Source organism: Osmerus mordax, chromosome 15 (genome assembly GCF_038355195.1).
Source record: "Osmerus mordax isolate fOsmMor3 chromosome 15, fOsmMor3.pri, whole genome shotgun sequence".
Taxonomy (NCBI): domain Eukaryota; kingdom Metazoa; phylum Chordata; class Actinopteri; order Osmeriformes; family Osmeridae; genus Osmerus; species Osmerus mordax.
The window spans coordinates 713507-734267 of NC_090064.1; the positions used below are offsets into that span (position 1 = coordinate 713507).

Consider the following 20761-nt stretch of genomic DNA (forward strand, 5'->3'; position numbering starts at 1 on the left):
TTGGCTGAAATGACTCAAAATGCTACCCCGTCCCCCTTAATTCTGAATAATGCCCAAAATTTGACAATTCTACAATAGATTTATTACAGCTCAAAATCAACCTAAACTACAACACAGCGCATCTTTACTCATCAGTATTATCCCTATTCGTCAGTATCATACTCATCAGAATCATCTTTACTCATCAGACTCATCTTTACTCATCAGAATCATCCCTACTCATCAGTATCATCCTTACTCATCAGTATCATCTTTACTCATCAGTATCATCCCTACTCATCAGAATCATCCTTAGTCATCAGAATCATCTTTACTCATCAGTATCATCCCTAATCATCAGCATCATCCCTAATCATCAGTATCATCCCTAATCATCAGCATCATCTCTAATCATCAGTATTATCCCTACTCATCAGTATCATCCCTAATCATCAGTATCATCCCTAATCATCAGTAACATCTTTACTCATCAGTATCATTCCTAATCATCAGTAACATCTTTACTCATCAGTATCATCCCTACTCATCAGTATCATCTTTCCTCATCAGTATCATCCCTAATCATCAGTATCATCCCTAAGCATCAGTATCATACCTATCCCTATCGCTATAGTCAGAGCTGTCACCCCATGTAGCCCTTTCCTCTGTTTCCTGGGTAACATTTGCACAATTTTGGCACCGACATAAACCAGTACAAGAAAGTCTTGCAGACTCACATTTGCCTTGCTTGCAACTGCAGTGGACTACCTGCAACACACTTTCAGGGACAGGATTTCTAGTCAAGTTCAAGTCTTTTATTGTCAGATGCACAGAACAACACAAGGTCCATTCTTAGGACAAGACGGCGCAAAGCAACCTGGCATAACATATAAGTACACAGAACATAGATTACATCTATGATAAGCAAAAATATAATAAACCTCCTAATATATAATAATATACAATATTCAATACAGTATAGTAAACCTCTAAATACACAATACACATAATAACCTATACTAACTTTATAAACCTAAACTAACCTAAGACAAGTGAAGTACAATAGTGCAATATTGCTGATAGTGCAACCAGTAGCTGAAAGTGGCAGTGTGTAAACTGACTAGTGAGAAGTGTATCAGTGTCCATATCAATGTTCATTCAGAAGCCTGATGGCCCTTGGAAAGAAACTGTTGTCCAGTCTGCGTGTGTGAGACCAAATGCTACGGTATCGCCTGCCAGAAGGCAACAGGGTAAAAATACTGAATGATTGGTAGTAACAGACTCTTAGAATCCTGCCAGGTTTCTTGAGTCCTCCAGGTGACTGCTAACTCCCCATCCTCAAGGTGCCATCCATTGCCAATTGGTGAAGGGGCACACATTATACCCGTCAGAGAATGTAAGTAAGTAAGACTTTATTTATATAGCACATTTCATACAAGAATTGTAGCTCAAGGTGCTTTACATAAAATCAATAAAAACAATAATACAAGTGAGAAAAGTAATAATTAAAATAGCAAATTATAAAACAATAATATAACTAATAAAAGTAGTAAAACCCTTCTGAGATAAAATTACTTAAATACTTCGGTAAAAAGGTAGGTTTTAAGCTGTCTTTTAAAAATGTCTAGGGTATTTGCTTCCCTAATATTTAAGGGTAATTTGTTCCATAGTTTTGGGGCGTAATTGACAAAGGCCGAATCACCAATCTTCTTATGACTGCTTCTGGTGACCTCTAATAGGCCTGCAGAAGAATACAGAACACAATAATCGTAAGTCCATCATACAAAAATAATCCAATCTTCGGTTCTTCGGTACCCCCAAAGGCATAAAAGTAAAAAAATCTTCAATATGTCAAGACAATTAAGTCAAAGTCACGTTATTCAAGTAATGAGATCAGGGTTCGGCTGACTCCTGCAGAAGACAGATCTTAGACACAGGCCTGCATATACAGCTGGTGTGGGTCTTGATCCAGACTCGTCTTACGAGTCCTCTGCTGTCTGGAACCACGTCGGTTATCCTTCCAGTGATCCAGGAGTTGCGGGGCGCAGAATCATCCACTCATCAACCCAACATCAATACGATGTCTCCAGGAATGAAATTACGCTTAATCTTCGTCCATTTCTTTCGTTCCTGCAGTTGTGGCAAGTACTCCCTAGTCCACCTTTTCCAGAACAGGTCAGCCATGTATTGGACTTGCTTCCATCTTCGCCGTGCATACATATCTTCTTTCTGAAACAGCCCAGGAGGTAGACATGGTTTAGTTTTGAGAAGCAGAAGGTGGTTCGGAGTTAACGCCTCCAAGTCGTTCAGATCTGTGGATTCCTTGGTGATGGGTCTACTGTTAAGAATTGATTCCACTTCACAGAGCACCGTGGAGAGGGCTTCTTCATCCAGACTTTGTGTCCTCAATGTAGAGTTAAGGACCTTCCTAACAGAACGAATCAACCTCTCCCATGCTCCTCCATGATGTGATCCAGTAGGAGGGTTGAAGGTCCATTTAATTCCTTTCAACAAGAGTGCGTCATTGATCTGTTCCAAGTTCCATCCGTCAATGGCGCTCTGCGCCGACAAAGTTGGTGCCGTTGTCTGACCGCAACTCTTTGACCTGCCCTCGTCTTGCAATGAAGCGTCGCAGAGCATTAATGCAAGAATCTGTGTCCAGTGAGGAGGCAACTTCAATGTGTACTGCCCTTATCGCCAAACACGTGAAGATGACTCCATATCTTTTCACAAGGCTCCTCCCACGCTTAACCTCGAACAGACCAAAGAAGTCGACTCCAACATGACTGAATGGAGGTTCTTCCGAAGAAACTCTATCCGCAGGCAAGTCCGCCATCTGCTGTTGACCTACAACTCCATGTAGCCGTCGACACACTACACATTTTGCCAAAATCCGCCTTATGGAACCACTAGCACCAGGGATCCAGTATCTCTGGCGTAATATCGACAACATATGATTCCTACCTCCATGGCCAACCTCTCGATGAATATGTTGTAAAATGAGGTCAGAAATATGAAGGTCTTTAGCTAGTATGTTTTGACTCTTCAGGCATGGCAGCCCTACTCAGCCGTCCTCCAACCCTTAACACACCGTCTTCCAGTTTCAGATTGAGTCTACGTATATGGCTTCCCTTTTTCACACTTTCTCCCTTTTGCAAGCATGAGAACTCTTCTGAGAACCTTCTTATCTGACAGAACATGATAACCTCAAGTTCAGCTCCTCTGATCTCTCCCGATGAGAGGTAACCACCACGGAGCCTGTTCCTGGAATCACAAGTGTCCTTAGTGAGAGCATCTTCATGTTGCGTTGCATCAGTAAGACATGCAGTGTCCTCCGTTCTCCTGAGTTTCAAAAGCAATGCCTTGAATCTTAGGATCCAACCCATCACTCTTATTAGACGTGTCCAAGATGAGGTGCGATTTATCAAACAAGTCACGGAATCATCTTCATTCCTTGTTGTAGAAACCCCAATTGCAGCTGATACCTTTACCTCGAAGTCTTCAGATGGAAGTTGCTGCAATCCATCTGGGTTAACGGGCCAGCATTCTTCTGATTGTAAGAGAAACGAGGGACCGGATATCCAAAAGTCGTTGTTTAGGAATGGCTCCACCCTTAGACCTCTGGTGGCAAGGTCTGCAGGATTGCGTGCAGTGTCCACAAATCTCCATTGAGATGCGTCACAAACCTTGAGAATCTAAGAAACCCTGTTTGCTACAAAGATTCGAAATCTCGAACACTCATTCTTGATATACTTTAAGACAGACAAACTGTCTGTCCAGAAAACAGAATCTTGAAGCTGTAGTCTTAGCTCCTTTCTCCATAGTTGGTCCATACGTGCTGCTACAACAGCAGCTGTCAACTCCATACGTGGGATAGTAACAGTCTTTAAAGGTGCCACCCTGGACTTTCCCATTATGAAGGCGCTGTGTATCTGAGAATGTTCATTGCGCAGTAGCAGATAAGTAACAGTACCATATCCTTCCTCACTTGCGTCGGCAAAATTATGCAACTGAGCAGTGGTTACTTCCCCGAAGTTCAGAGGTTTTAAACATCGTCTGATGCTGAATCCTTCCAACTGGTGTAGCTCCTTCAACCAGTCTATCCACACCCCTGAGCAACTGCTTCTGTGATGACGTCATCCCATCCTAGCCGGTTCCGACATAGATCCTGAAGAATCCTTTTAGCTGTAAAAACCACAGGAGCCAGGATCCCCAGAGGGTCATAGAAAGAGCTAACCGTCGAAAGGATCCCTCTGCGGGTCAAGGGTCTCTCCTGAATAGTTATGCTGAATTTAAAGGTGTCGGACTGGACGCACCAACGCACTCCCAATGCTCTCTCGACAGGTAGTGAGTCATGGTCCAGATCCAGGTCTTTGACTTATTTTGCTCTCTCCTCTTCCGGTATTGAGGCCAACACACTGCGGCTGTTACTTATCCACTTCGTAAGATGAAAGCCGCCTTTGGCACAGATGGCTTTAAGGTCTTTATAGAGGGATATAGCTTCCTGTTCTGAGGCTACAGAAACAAGGCAGTCATCCACATGACTGCACACCTTTGTAGAACAAAGTTAGCGAAGCCTGGCGAAGACGTTGCCCCAAAAAAATGGACAACCATCCTGTACTCCTCCATACACTGACTGAAGTCTCCACTGGACCACCAAAGAAATCTCAACAGGTCTACATCCTCCTCTGGAACCTGAACCTGATGGAACATCGCCTCGATGTCAGACATCAGAACAACAAGCTCTTTTCTGAACCTGGTCAGGACTCCAATCAACGTACTAGTCAGGTCAGGGCCATTCAGGAGCTGCACATTGAGTGATGCGCCTCGAAATGATGCTGCACAATCAAAGACAACTCGAATTTTTCCTTTCTTCGGGTGGTACACCCCATGGTGTGGGATATAACAAACCTTTCCATCACTGCGTTTTAGATCTGTGGTTGGTACTTTCTCTGCATAGCCACTGGATATAAGGTTATTCATGAAACCAGTGTAGTCTTCATGAAATAAGGAGTCTTTGATAAACCTTCTTTTCAGGTTAAGGGTACGTTGTTCTACAATGCTACGGTTGTTAGGCATGCTTATATTTAACCTTTACTGGTACAATGGCGAGCTTAAAGTCTTGTTCACCGGCCCCAGTAAGACCACTGGTTTGGACTTCAACCAAAGAACGGCCCACTGCACTCTTCAAGTTCCTCTTGCCTTCCTCTGCCTCTGCTCCCTTGTCCTTGTGGTGGATGTGAAGCACACTAGGGTGCCTTGAGCCACACATTTTGCAAGAGAGACGTTTCCTGCACTCCTTACTGATGTGACCAGTACACAAACAGCCAAAACACACTCCATTCCTTCTCAGGAAATCAATCTTCTCACTCTGAGCCCTTTGCTCCAGCAGAGTACAGAACTCCAGCATATGTTCACCATTGCAGTACAGGCACGTCCTTTCAGGTACATGTCCATCTTCAACCCTGTGTTCTGTGAATGTCCTTCCAACTGTAGTAGCAGCAGTGGAAAAGCCACCTCCTTTAGCCCCTAAGTGAGGTGGCCTTGTCCTGCTGCTTTCTTTATTTACCACCAACAGCGGGGCATCCTGTAGGTTTCCAAACACAGGGTCTGTCATGATTTTTACTTGATGCTCCATAAAGGTCACAATATCAACAAACATAGCTCTCCGGTGATGCCTTTCCTGGACGTCACATGACACTGTTCGCCATTTGTCTCTCAGTTTGTACGGTAGTCTTCTAATCACAGTGATCATATTGGTAGGTGTATTCAATTCACACATTCCCCCATGGCATTACAACATCCACGCAAGAACAAACTGTATGCATGTAAAGCCTTTCCATCTTCTGGCTTAATTATTGGCCATGAAGAGACCTTATCCAAATAAGCAGATGCAATCATATGCTCGTCAGTCATGTGTTGACAGCTCCTGACAAGTTGTTGTGGTTGTCCCCTGGTGTACTGTTCCAGAAAATGAAGGCTGTCTTCAGCATTGTCGGTTCTTTCCTCAATTATTTGTTCAAAGGACCTCATGAAAGCATGGTACTGTAGAGGATCACCATCAAATATTTGCATATCCCTTTTAGGCAGTGATGCAAGACATTGCTGACGCACCAGCATTATAGACAACATGTGGCTCGGGTCCCTGTCAATGTTCATGAAAGAAGGTGTATGGACATCTCTACGATGAGGCACTGTACTAGCGTTTGGAACCGTGCTCTGTCTCATAAGCCCCAAGGGCATCTGCCGGAGATGAATGATATTGTCTGCCCTTTTCTGTTTTGTCCCTCCAAAGTGTATTTCAGAATTTCCCATTGCCAATTTTCCCTTCTCATCCCTTCCAAGTTTATGTGGAATGAAGATATCTGAATCGATATTAAGAGCTTCAACTGCCTTGTCATGTTCCTGTTGCAGTTGTCTTGTCATGGTTTTCTTGAAGTATGACTCCATGCCATTAGATCGGTGATAAGTGGCAGTTTGCACCCCAGATCCACAGGTCCTTAGAACATTCACTTTGGCCACTGATGCAGCTATATCTGTGTCAAGCTGAAGTTGTTCCTTTCGTTGTCTTAAGTCCTCTTCCTGCTTCTCAAGAGAATGTTTTTCTTTCAGTAAACCATGACGGGCAAGCAAAGCAGCCATTTCAGCCTCCGCTCTGACACATGCGGATGAAGTAGTGGAAACATTTGAACCTTGTTTTCTGCTGCTTAGGTTTGATATACTGTCACGTGGCAATATGTCATCCTGGTCGCCCTCCTGGTGAGATGAGAGTGGCTTTGCCCACTGTCCCATTTTTCCATCCTCATGAACTCCACTTTTTTTCTCAAGCAGAACTTCCTGTGGCTCAATGTTATTGGTCAGCTCTGAACGAGGCCTAATGGTTTCTGAAATCCAAACTTCAACATCCTCAACAAATCCTTGATTGTATCCAGTGATGCTTGTGAACCATTCGTTTTGGTTTCCTTGTTCATCAGGTGGTATTAAACACATCAGAGATGCATGCAAGGCAGTGGCATTTTCTGACAATGGCAACAGAACGTCCAACTGTGCTTTGACTTGTGAAGCATTTTGTTCATCCTTCATGAGCTCTTTGAGAGACTGTATATGTTTCTTTACCTTGCTTAATTCCTTTTTACGCTGGTTCTGAATTGACTCAATCCTGTTTGCCAGAGACTTTTCAGTCATTGTGAGTTTTCTCTTTTCCATTTTTGATGAAGTTGAACCAGCCCTTGAACTACTCATCTTGTGCATGTAGACGGATGCAAATCACATATCAACGCAACGTAAAAACCCAACACCGACAGCCGCTGCAATCACATGCAGGCACGCTAACCAGCGCGCCTAGATCAGATAGGTCCGCTCCAAAAACGCTGCAGACACAATCCCACACAGCGGCAATTCACCCGCTCCACACAACGCCAGAACAAAAACTCAACAAGTGGTGGTAACCCGTTCAAACTGCGTACCAAGCAAACCGTAGCACAGTACGCCTACAACACAGGTTACATACCACTGTTTGGCTGGGTTTCTCTCGAGCGGCTGCCGTCCTACGATCCGTTGCCGGGGCTTGCGTGTGTGGTTTTCGCGTTGTTTCCTTTCCGTTGATTTTGAGGTTGTTTTGCTGACAAATGTAGGCGGCCAATTTGTGATCCTCAAACTCTGCCGCCGAGAGGCTGAATAGGGGAAACCAAGGTGCCACGGTTGTGCATCCAGTATAGCGGTCAGCAAAATACGACTTCCCCCGTCACCCCCCTCCTCTCTTCAAACACACAGGTGAACAAGTTAAATAACATAACTTCCTCCGCCCCCCACCAGGTGCCCTAATTACCGCGACCTGGCTCTTACAACCAGTGAAAAGTGCGTTACAGTAGTCCAGCCAGCTGGATATAAAAGCATGAATTAACTTCTCTGCATCATTTTGGTTTATGAATGGTCGTACCTTTGCTATATTCCTCAGGTGAAAGAAAGCTGTTTTGGTCACTTTATTAATGTGAGTTTAAATTCAAATCTGAGTCCAGGATTACACAGAGACTCGTCACCTCTGGTTTAAGACAGGGGGTTAAGCCTCCTAAATTCTTAGTAAGCGTCTCTCTTTTGGATTTGGGGCCACATAGTAGGACTTCGGTTTTGTCTTCATTTAATTTAAGAAAGTTATCATTCATCCATTTGTTTATTGCCAACAGGCAGTTGGTAATGGAATTGATGGCCGTTGCATCGTTGGGTTCAGTGGATATATATAGTTTTGTGTCATCCGCATAGCTATGGAAATCTATGTTATGTTCTCTGATTATGTCGCCGAGTGGTAACATATAAAGAGAATAAAGTAATCCTTGAGCAACCCCGTAGCAGTTCTCATGTTTCTTGGACCTATGGTCTCCTAAACTAACATAAAACTTCCTTCCTGTGATATATGATTTCATCCAGTTCAATACACTATCCGTGAACCCAATAAGCTTTTCCAGTCTATTGATTAGTATGTCGTGATCAATGGTATCAAATGCTGCACTGAGATCTAACAGGATAAGGGTAAAGACTTTATTTGCATCAGAGTTTAGTCTGAGGTCGCTAATTATTTTGGTGAGAGCAGTTTCAGTACTGTGATATTTCCTGAAACCTGACTGCGAGACTTCCAGGATGTTATTTTCTTCAAGAAAATAATTTTATTGGACTAAAACTATCTTTTCCAGTACTTTACTAATAAATGGAAGGTTTGATATTGGTCTGTAATTTGCAAGTATACTGTTATCCAATTTGGGTTTCTTTAATAGGGGCTTTACAACAGCTGTTTTGAAGGCATCTGGGAAGACGCCAGTTCTAAGGGATGTCTTTATAATCTCTAGCACCGGACCTGAGACACTATCAAACACTCGCTTAAAGAATGTTGTGGGTATAGGATCAAGTTAGAGTTAAATTCACTGACAATTTTGGAAAGTTCACTAAGTGTGATACAGGTAAATGTGCTCATGGTTATGTTGCAGAATCTACTGATGTCAGTTTCAACCCCACTATTAATAATACTAGTTCTGATCAAAGTTATTTTGTTCTTGAAGAACAAAGCAAGCTCTTCACATTTAACTGCTGAGGATGGAGGTGGAGCAGGGACAGTGTTTAGCAGCTGGTCAATGGTGGAGAAAATAACTCTGGAATTTCTGGCATTTTCTGTAATAATGTTGGAGAAACATTCTCTCTTTGCTAGACGGATGGTTTTGTTATAGGTGGTTAGTGTATCTTTGTAGATATTGTAGTGGATAGTGATCTTTGTTTTCCTCCATTTTCTCTCTGCTGCACGGCATTTTCTTTTCGTTTCACTAAAAAAAAATATTTCTCAGCCATGGGGAGGTTCTGCTTGTGCATTTCTTTTTGTTTTTGTAGCTGTATCGTCTAAATATCTTCTATGGACTAAGAATTATTTTTTGTTTTTTTGTTAGGATAATTTCCACATTAAAAAGTATATAATGATGGTCTGAGAGAGGTAGATCAATTATTTAAATATTATTGATATTTAGTCCAGTTGTTATCACTAGATCTAGTGTGTTTCCGTGCCGGTGTGTTGGGTCTGTTATGTGTTGAGTTAGATTGAAACTGTCGAGGAGATTTAAGAGCTCAATAGTTCTTGGGTCTGCTTTTTTATTTACTTGGCTATTTAAGTCTCCTTTTATAACTACTTTGTCATATCTAGTGAAACATAGTGATAATAGTTCAGAGAATTCTTCTATGAATATTGGCAAGTGCCTGGGTGGCCGATATATAATAACAAAAAGTTTTGATTCGGTTTTGAGCTCTATAGCAAGATATTCATATGATGTGATGGGGAGTCAGGTGGCTGAGCGGTTAGGGAATCGGACTAGTAATCTGAAGGTTGCCAGTTCGATTCCCGGCGTGCAAAAATGACGTGTCCTTGGGCAAGGCACTTCACCCTACTTGCCTCGGGGGAATGTCCCTGTACTTACTGTAAGTCGCTCTGGATATAAGAGCATCTGCTAAATGTAAATGTGAATTCACCTAGCTCAGTGATTTTGAACAACAGTTTAGAGGAGAAAATAGCTGCGACTCCTCCACCTTTTTTTGATGTCCTAGAAACTTGGTGAAAGCTGTAATCGGGCGGACACGCTTCTATCAAAGTTGCTGTTGCCGTGTCATTGTTTAGCCAGGTTTCTGTTAGACAGATGCAGTCTAAGTTGTTTTCTTTGACCAGATCATTAACTACAAATGTTTTGTTATTTAGTGATCTAACATTTAGAAGGGCCAGTTTCATCTGTGGGGTATTAAAAGATAAAACAGGGGTAGATAAATCTGTTGGAAGAATATGGATAGTTCTGTGACTTCTAACACTAGTTTCAGGTTTGTAACCATGCATTTTACCATGCCATTTTCTGTTTATGATGATGACCGGTATGTCCAATGAAATAGCATGGTGGCTGTCCTAGCGTAGCTTTTCTTTGGGAAAGTCTATGTCACTGAGCTGTTCCATCACAAGGGAATTCATCTGGGGGGTGCAGATCTGTGCAGGGCCCATGTCCTTGCAGGAGGCTGTTTGAATGTTCTGTTCTGTTCCATGGGAGGTTGTTTGGGATGCGTCAGTCAGCTTAGACACAACAGGGATAGGGAGAGAAACTTGATTTGTGGTCAGGAGCACGTGACTGATGTTTGCTGTTAGTAGTCGAGATCCTCTACGGTTTGGGTGGAGTCCGTCAGCTTGAAAACGGTCTGCACAGTTCCAGAACACATTGAAATTATCGATAAATCTCAGTTTGTGTGTCAGACAGACAGATGCCAACCATGTGTTGAAAGATAGTAGTCGACTGAAGGCTTCTTTTCCTCTGTGAAAGCATGCAATCGGTCCACTGATGAATACATCTTGATATCTGTTGAGTGTGTTCAGTAGCTGGGTGAAATGTTTTTTAAGTATCTCAGTGCCAGTTTTCTTGTGTAGGATATCAAACGAACCAGTGTGGATGATAATCTTAGGGTTGTTTGGTTTATTGTTGAGGATTGTTTGTGTAGTAGTAGTAGTAGCTACCATCATGGTGTGTCGGCGATCTGGGCCCTTCATGTTTGTTAGCTGCGTAGCTAGCACTCCTGTGCCTCTTTGCCTTGGATTCCACACACAAGGGAGAGAGAGTTCCCAGTGGTTCGAATCTGTTTCTGGGTGTGACAGGCGGAGAGGTGATGCGGGAAGAGTTTCTGCCTCGCTTTTTTTGCTGTTTATCCTTGGTTCCAGTCCCATCTCCGATGAAGTTAGAAGTGGCGCTAGGCTTCTTTGGTTTAGCACCGAGAGCAGGCCATGACTCATCCGGTCCAACGGCCGGTGGAGAGAAAGCTGGTTCCAAGGGTGGCTCATTGGCCGGTAGCTTAGCCTCCGGGCTAGGTAGCATGGAATCTATAAAGTCTTCGGTCTCTCTGATATCTAAGAGGTTTCTGACTCTTAGCTCCAGTTCGACTATCCTCTGAGTAAGTTGTTTGCAGTCGTTGCAAGCCATAGTTCTACAGGGAACAAGCTTTAGCTTGCTTGCCTGTGGTCAGTCTGGGAGAGCAGCCCAAAATACTTCTGTTCTCCTTGGGCTTCAGTCCTCTCAGGTTGTTCCTTTTTGTGGTTGTAGTCGATCCACTTTGCCACTATCCGTAGTATTTGATTTTGAGTAATATCATCAAAAACTGTCCAAATGATTGAAACTTCAGAGCATTTCTCCATGAATAACTAGACAATACGATAGAAGCCAAGCAGGGAAGCAAACAGGGAAGCAAGCAGGGAAGGTCAGGGGGAGGAGAGGGAAAGAAAATGCAACTGCCTTCGTTGAGAACCAAAGAATAGCAAAACTAAAAATGTCTCAATATGGCTGCTTGATAGTTTGCCCTTTTGCAGTGTTGATACAGGGCGTCACTTGTCGGGTAATGGATAGTTCTGGCAAAGCTGACGATGCCATGCAGAATGCTTTGTATCTTGCATTGTTCACAGTTTTGGCAGATGAGTGACCATACAGGTGGCACACATATTTAGCAAGTAGTTGCAAAGTAGTTCATCATGGTGTCAGGACAATAACTTTTCTCTCAACGTCAGCAAGACCAAGGAGATGATTGTGGACTATAGGAGGCGGCAGGAGAAGGAGCATGCACCCCTACACGTCAACGGATCCGAAGTGGAGAAGGTCAGCTGCTTCAAGTTCCTCGGGGTGAACATCAGCAATGATCTCACCTGGTCTGTTCACACGGACAAGGTGGTCAAAGCGGCCCGTAAACGCCTATTCTTCCTGAGGAGACTGAAGAAGTTCGGCATGGACTCAGTCATCCTCACTAACTTTTACAGATGCACTATAGAGAGCATCCTGACTGGTTGCATTACAGTGTGGTATGGGAGCTGCACAGACAGGGACCGCAAGGCCCTATGTAGTGTGGTCCGGTCTGCTGAGTTCATCAATGGCAGGAAGCTCCCAGCCCTACAGGACACCTACTACACACGTTGCCTCAGGAAAGCTGGCAGGATTCTAAGAGACTGTTACCACGCATACTTCAGTCGCTTTACCCCGTTGCCTTCTGGGAGGCGTTACCGCAGCATTCGGTCGCGCACACGCAGACTGGACAACAGTTTCTATCCAAGGGCCATCAGGCTTCTGAATGGACATTGACATGGTCATTGATTCACTTCTTACTAGTCACTTTACACACTGTCACTTCAGCTACTGGTTGCACTATCAGTAACATTGCACTACTGTATTTCACTGTACTTCGCCATCAGGCTCCTGAATGGGCATTGACATGGTCATTGATTCACTTCTTACTAGCTACTTACACACTGTCACTTTCAGCTACTGATTGCACTATCATTTACCTTTTAAGGAGTGAGTTCTAAAGATTACCGACGCTTCCACCAGAGAGTTATTTTTCCAAAACGGAAGCTAGCTAGTTTTAGTTAGCTTCCGTTACCTAGCAACCTAGCATAATACTCGTAGCAATGCTATTACCTGCTAGTGTTACTTGTTAGCCTCCTAATTGTACATTTTGAAGCCATACTATAGCGTTTGTCATATAGTTTTTGTCTATCGGAAAATAGTCGGTTGGAATGTTCAGAATCACACGTGTGACGGTACTCTGTGGGGCCCGCTTTCGAACGATCACATATGTGTGACGCTACTCCTTAACGGGTTAATATTGCACTATTGTACTTCACTTAGTTTAGAATAGGTTTATAGGGTTAGCAATAGGTTATTATGTGTATTTAGGGTTTAGTATATTGTATTTTTATATTTATCTGTATATTTAGGAGGTTTACTTATTTAAGCTTAGCATAGATGTAATTTATGTTCTGTGTACTTATATGTTATGTTATGCCAGGTGCTTGCGTTGTCTTGTCTTAAAAATGTCAGTGCCCAGTCTGACCTTGTGTTGTTCTGTGCATCTGACAATGAAATACTTGAACTTGAACAAAGTTAGACTGGTCCAGGTTAAAACTGCTACCCAGATTTGTAAATGCAGTCAGGTATTGATCTTTCTCACAAGCAACAGAAAATGCCTTTCTTTTGCCTTTGCCATAGTAAATGTCAATGACATTTAGAAAAGTTTGTCTAATTCTAGTTCTAGACAATGTTTGTATGTTTCCGCTATTTTCAGATTCTCACCCTGCAAGCCAAGCCACCGTTTGGCCCTGTTTCTGAATGTATCCCACCGTGTGCAGTTAAAATACTTAGTTTGTTCTTTCTTTATGGACGTGAAATGCATATAGCATTGTTTAAAATCCTTACCACGTAGTTTTGAAGGTCTGGCCTTAATTTCCTCGTTTTCGCTACTTGATATTGACGAGATTGATTGAGAAGACATCTTGGACTCTTTAAATGTTGTTACAAAAAGCGGGCACTTTATTGGTCAGCGGTAAGCACGTGATGATTGCCTCATCACTCATGATCAAAATATAATTATGCGATGAAAGAACTAGTGCTGACTTTAAACACTAATAACAAATAAACTGCAGGATTCCACATGGAAAACTTTTTTCTCTTGCTCAAAACCAATAGGTGTTTTTATCTGAATCAAAGGAATGTAGTGCCCCATATATGGGAATGGGATGAAACAAAAAACGGCTTCGAATTGAAAACGATCTCCGTCCACACTAGCGTTTTCATATTGTTTACTAAATGTTTGCCGTCCACACTAACACGGGTACATGACAATCGTTGTCATGGTTACGCCACTCCTGCCCCTCTCTCCAGCCATCACGCTGCTCTGTTTACATACTCCTCGGGCAATACTATTTGGTGTTGTATAGACCAATTATCACCCTACGTCACACCACTGTCAAGCATGCTCAACTGCGCATGTCGGCTGCAAAAGACGAACTTCTCCCAGGTATAATACACTTGGAGTGTCGATCAGGTCATCATATATCTCTGGCCACTGGATTTCAGAGCTTGACATTAACTTTTTGAGGCACTTGTCCATTGGACAAGTACATTTACGTTTCATTTGTCCATGCACAAGTCACTTGACCCCCGATACCTTTAAATAGCCTGACCAAGTGATAGGGCAAAACTAGCCTGGCTAACGGAGGTCACTTTCTCAGGCAAATGACGAATGAAACAGGCTCGGTTAAAGAAATCTGCATGCCCTGTAAAAAGCTTTTGATACTAGTTGCAAAAATGTAAATGTGAGAAGGGGAGTAGGATTTTGGCAACACCATACCTACCGAAATCCCCCCCCCCCCATATCTTGGGGCTATAAGATCTGACACACCCAAACTATGCGGGGATGTGGACAATCTGGATGGCGACACTAACTGGGTAATACCTTGTCAACTGGTATTGAATACAATACATTTTTCACTGCTAGACACATTTATAATGAAGCATTGGTATTTCTTTGTATAAGTGGTGTTGTTATTATAGGTGACAGTGACAGTTTTTGCCATTCCTAATGTTTGATCATTCATTATCATTCCACAAATTAATCTTAATGTTTATCCAAAATCTCAGGTTGGCTGTGACAGCTGCCTCAGAAGGTTCCATCACTGTTGTGCTAAAATCCAACTGAGAGGAATATGTCTGTGCTGCCTGCCGTAAACATCCCTAAGCTGTTTTCATGATCAAGCCTCAAACTTGTTAAAACTCTTATTTAAATTATCACTTTCTTTTTTTCTACCTTAAAAAAATATATCATTATAGTTTTTTGTTTAAAATAAATGTGATGGAACCAATCAAAATGTCATCATTTAGTAGATGTTTTTCACTAGCCATTCACAAAGGGAAGGTCCAGGCTTGGCTTATCAGGTACTAAAAAGGCAAGTAGTTTACTGAGAGGGAAATAGAAGTTGAATTCTGGTAGGAGGGACCTGTGAGTAGGGGCCTTTTTATATAGCCTACATTTGTAAAATAATGTAGCTATACTCATTTACCAGACGATTATATGCCAATTAATTGGCATATAGTGCATTTAGTAAGTATACCTTTAAAAGCAAGTACAACGTAATCAAGAATCAGAAGTGAATGGTTCTACTAAAAGTGATTCGTACAAATGAATACAAAGAAGGATGCTTGCTTTTACCAGACAGTGACATAACAGCAGTCGCAACTACAACATAATTCACATATTACCCTCATTCCGATAATAGGACAGTGTAGCACAACATCGACATCAACATCGTTTTTCAAGTGCAGCTCCAAAGTACGTCTATTTTCTTGAGACAATCATTCGGATTTTACGAGTAGCACGACATACAAATCATATAGGCTCTCAAGTGCAGCACAACATAACTTATATTTTGATGAAACATGAATTAAATAGCCTACTGACAGTTTCCTCAAAGCCTAAGACGAGGGAACCTAGGCTTGTAAAAATCGCCTCGGTTCGTCAAACTACAACTAGCAATACGCTAGGAAGGCAGTGCGCGTTCACGCGTAGGGGAGTGGGATTTTGCGGGGGAGTGAGAATTCGGTCCAACACCGGCCCACGGAGTTGAACGTCCGCACATGGCGGCCATCTTGCTACAGTCAACTCGCTCACCCATAACATTGTGTTGGTGCTACATGTACTTTTTAAATGACCATAACTTTATCAATTTTCAACCGATTTTGAAACGGTTTGGTTTGTTATCAACGTCAGAGATGTCGTTATGCCACTGCATTCTTCTATTCTTAAACAAATTAAAATAAATTATTCATAAGTATGCAATTGGTTGCCAACTTTGTTGGTTGCATCCAGGCCACAAGGTAAAATACAAAAAAAGTCCGAAAATCATGTATTTCACGTCACTACTTCAGTGGCAAAAGGCCAGAAATCGAAGGATGTTACATCATGGACGAAGAGAGATTAATCCTAGAAGTTGAACAACATTAGTTATGACACCACAAATAGCCTACTAACATTTTTATCTCACAAACTCGCCAATACAGCTGCATTGCTCCTCTTCTAAAATGCTGTAAAGACAACTAAACCTGATCGTGTTGCAGCCTTAACGCGCCACAGACATGTCCGGTGTGAATTGAGGTCGCGTAGAGGACAGAACAAACTTGCGTTGCAGTCATAACGCGCCACAGACGCGTCCAGTGTGAATAGGGTGTTACACCCCTCCCTCATACTGTGCATTCTTCCACTTAAAAAAAAACTTCTACTATACTGCTAATACTTAATACAATTTAATTACTTATTTTTCCAGTATTTCATCCGTGAAAGAAAACCTTTGAAAGAAAACTTTTTCAATGTTATGCCAGCAGTCAGCACAGCTCATCTGGCAGTATTGGTGTTGTAAAATAGATAAAAAATGTGTTTCTATTATACCCAGAAAACTCAAGCGCTTAGTGGAGCTCAGCACCATTGATCCATACGTCACAATTAGTCACGAAACATGTTGGCAAATTATTTTTTGCAATCTCAAAAACCTCATCCAGACAACATCAACCGTGGGATGGCAAGTCCTTGGGTCCCAAGACGGACACCTGCAAAATTACAACTTTTCACAAAGCCCGGTTCCTGAGCTAATCGTTCCACTAAAATCCCACTATAAATCTTGCACCCACACACACAGAGACAGACAGAGATGTATAGCATTATAGTATAGATGTAGATATATACAGTACATATCAAGTAGAGTCAGATGGCTGAGCAGTTAGGGAATCAGGCTAGTAATCTTAAGGTTGCCAGTTCGATTCTCGGCCGTGCAAAAAATGACGTTGTGTCCTTGGGCAAGGCACTTCACCCAACTTGCCTCGGGGGCAATGTCCCTGTACTTACTGTAAGTCGCTCTGGATAAGAGCGTCTGCTAAATGACTAAATGTAAGTACTGAGCAGAAGGATATTTAGTATAGTTTTCATTTCATTATTTCTTAAAACATTTGTGCTTAACTTTTTATTTATTTTTATTGTGCTTAAGACTTTACACAGTACTGTACATATATTGTACATATATACTGTATCACGATTTTTTATAAATATATTTTTTATTAAATATGCTACACAAATTATTAGAAGAACATGCTCACACATTGTTATCCCAGGAGGAACAAACCACAGCTTTATCTTCAGGGAGCATCAAGCAGGATGATAAAGCCTTGAAAAGTAAGAACAGTAACAGTTAAATTATGTTGGAACAAGCTACTATAGAGGATACAATTATATAAAATAAATACCATATTGGAGAAGGACATGCTCCGCTGAAATACATTTGACTCTTTGGAAAACATTTTCAGTGTGGAGTCTGTGGAACAAGACAGACCTTTCTTAGCTAATCATGAAGAAAATATTGCAACTTACAGACAATTAATGTCCTTTATTTATTTTTTAACTAGTAATAAAATATCTTACCTTGTGATGTTGTAAAAACAGCTGACCCGTTTTGTGTCACAGTGATACCTGTCACAGCCCTGTATTAACAGATTGTGTTTAAGCATATATTTAAATCATACAAAAAGATCTGCACAACTGATACAAGCCTGATGATTTTCCTTGGCGCATGGTTGGTTTACAATTTTTGTTTGTTACAATTAATTAATTAACTTACAAGTTTCTTGTATTTTTGCTGCAGATACACCTACCTGTTTGGTGTACTATGTTTCACACAATTGTATTCCTAAATAAAGCCAATACCAACCAGGGTTGTAACAAAATAGAACAGGTTGTAGTCTGTTACATAGAAAACTAGAGAGGGTAAAATTTCTGGGGATATTGTAGGGTGTGCTTGCTTGCGTCGGATGCAGAGGGGTCCGTTTTTTTATGACATTTTTACAACTGATATTTCTGTATATTTTATATAAAAATGCATGCTTATTATTTATAAAGATTACATAGATTTAAAAGCATATTTTTTTGGCTGCTCATTTACAACTCAAAATACTAAGAGTGAAGTGTAGAATGAAATAGTTGTCTTCTCATTTCCCCTGCAAGAGGGAATGGTGATTAGCAGCCTCATAGTTGAATCAAAACGAATACATCTGGCAGATCGGTGTAAAAATCGACCTAATGTCTATGACTTAAACGTCCTTTTAAGTTTTTCCCTTTATATTTTCTGGCATTTAGCCTACTCATATTGCATTCATTCATTAATAAAGAATCCCCTTTGAAGATTATTCTAACAACGGCGTTATCGGCAGTAGCTATCTCAGATGGAATCGAGATTCAAACAGTACAATCTGCTAACTGAAAATATGCCCCCAAAAACGTAAATAAGCTTGACATTTATTTAGTGGAAAATCGCTCATTCATGAAAAGCTCACTGGTTGCGATCATTGTCAGTAACGCAAAACGCAAAATGTGATATAGCCATGCGCGCAGATGGCACTAGGGACGGGGGGGACATGTCCCCCCCAGATTCCTAGTGACCCCGATCCATCCCCACCACTCTCGCTAGGCGACAAGCATCAGTTAATAACTGCACAGCTGATTAGGCAACGTTAGCGTTGTTAGCGTGCATTAGCGTGTGTAACGTTGGCCATAAAAAAGTACTAGGCCTACAAAAAAAAAAAAAAAAAAAGGGTATTATGCTTATTTTAACTATTTTTGGAGCCGGCGTATTTACTGAAGCTGCAATAAACATTGCAAATATATCTATACACCCATATATATTATACAAAATAACTAATTGAGTTGGAATCATTTGCTGACAGCTTGGTCCCCCCCAGTTCAAAAATTCCTTCTGCACCCCTGGATATAGCCCTGTTGCCCCGGTAAATTGTACTACTACAGTGTTCGTCTTGGTAGCGATTGTGTTGGTTGAAATCGATTTAACGATTTAAATTAATTATTTTCATGAACAGATTGACAAGTTTAGGCTGTGGCAATGAAGTTCAGGTTAGTAGTAAAGCATATATTGTGCTTATTAAAGTTATGTCTTATGAATTTAGAAGCTTGCTCAGGCTTAAACAGTGTGTCTCACAAAGGGTGTGGGGAACAGGCTGTATTTTGTGTCTTAATCTCTTCATTTCAGAAGCAACCTTGAAACCGGGCTGAGACGGCACCCAAGCAGGTGGGACGCGCCAGCAAGAACAACTCCCTGATGCACGAGAAAGCTCAACCCTCTTTTCATCTTTTTGTTTTACTGCACTGTATAATATATGCTGGGGCAGGGACAGATAGCCAGTTGGACTTCGTGAACCAACCCAAACTCTGTTGCGGGTAAGGAAACGTAGACAACCCCAGAGCTCTGTACTTGTTGATTTCCAACTGCTGTATGAAAGCTGATATTATTGGACCTCTGCGACTCCAGACCACTCTTTCTAGAACACAGACTTGTGTCATTGAATACCATCATTACATATTGGAATAGACACAAAATATTTCAGTCCTTCAGTAGTCAGATAGTTTCACCAATTGGAAGATTTTTGATTTAAGGCAGTGCCGAACATTTTCTGTCGCTGTTTGACTTCCTAAACAGCTGTGGATGTTTTTGTTAGCTACTAGTGTGTCTCGCGTAGGCTACAGCGTTGCAGTGAGCTACACTGGTTTGAAACCACAGGTAATGATAATTTCACCAACAAATCGTTTAATTGTAATCTAATGTCATAATAAATCCTACAACGAAAATGTATTAGTGAGGAATGTTTATTTTAACGATTGAAAACAGACGCATCATAGACCGCTGTAGTATGTGTTGCCCGGCAAACAGAGGTTAATGTCATGATGCTAATGCTTCAGTGAAATAGTAGACTACTGTTTCCGAAAGATGTAGATGTACTTCCTTAATAATGTCAGCTTATATTATATATTACACTTTTGTGTTTCATATCACAAAGTAAAATGAGTAAATAGTTATCACCCTGGCCTCTTTGCTTGTGGCGTTTCTGCAGCTGCCTTGCAGTAAAGCTAGTGTTAGACTAGTTATCTCCCAGAAGTTAAGCTGCTAAACGAATGTTCTGTTAGAGGTAGTCACGCGTGTTTTCGTGACTTTAGTGACGTTAGTCACGTCAGTGACTGTGGCTAGCAAGTTAGCCACCGTTAGCTCCAGTTTTCCCACAAAAACGTAATTCCTACTTAAACCATGCAATGGAACGTAAATAAAAATACAAGCAACTCAATCTCTACCAAGACAAAACTTTTGACACCGCCGTTCTCTATGTAGTCCAAATATTGAGGGATCCTTAGGGGTGCGAAAAGAAACATGAAACATTAAATATATGTGAGAGAACAAAGGTTGTGCCCTTGCCGAAGGCAAAGCACACCCAAATTGTATTTCTCATTGTTACTCACTCTTTGTGAATTTTGTGGCTTGACAGCAGTTTCAGACTTGTTATATTGGTCCAGGTCATTCTTCCGCTTCTTTCTGTCAAGTCTTTAAAGGAAGAGTCCTCACAAATTTAGGCTATGTGAC

The 20761-nt window shown here is 41.6% G+C and overlaps 1 protein-coding gene across 7 annotated transcripts in view; it reads right to left on the reverse strand.

The window, feature by feature from the left end:
- The window catches only part of nsmaf (neutral sphingomyelinase (N-SMase) activation associated factor), a 177908-nt gene that overhangs the window by 59488 nt on the left and 97659 nt on the right, over positions 1-20761 (reverse strand). For all 7 annotated transcript variants that reach the window (XR_010878311.1, XM_067251515.1, XM_067251514.1 and 4 more), the window contains 4 exons: positions 20641-20722; positions 17764-17822; positions 17589-17656; positions 17442-17509 (listed from right to left, as the gene is read on the reverse strand). Coding sequence is in view for 6 of the 7 variants with exons in the window: in XM_067251515.1 (XP_067107616.1) it covers positions 17442-17509; positions 17589-17656; positions 17764-17822; positions 20641-20722 (277 nt within the window). In the remaining variant the exon portion in view is untranslated. The remainder of the gene's footprint in view (positions 1-17441; positions 17510-17588; positions 17657-17763; positions 17823-20640; positions 20723-20761) is intronic.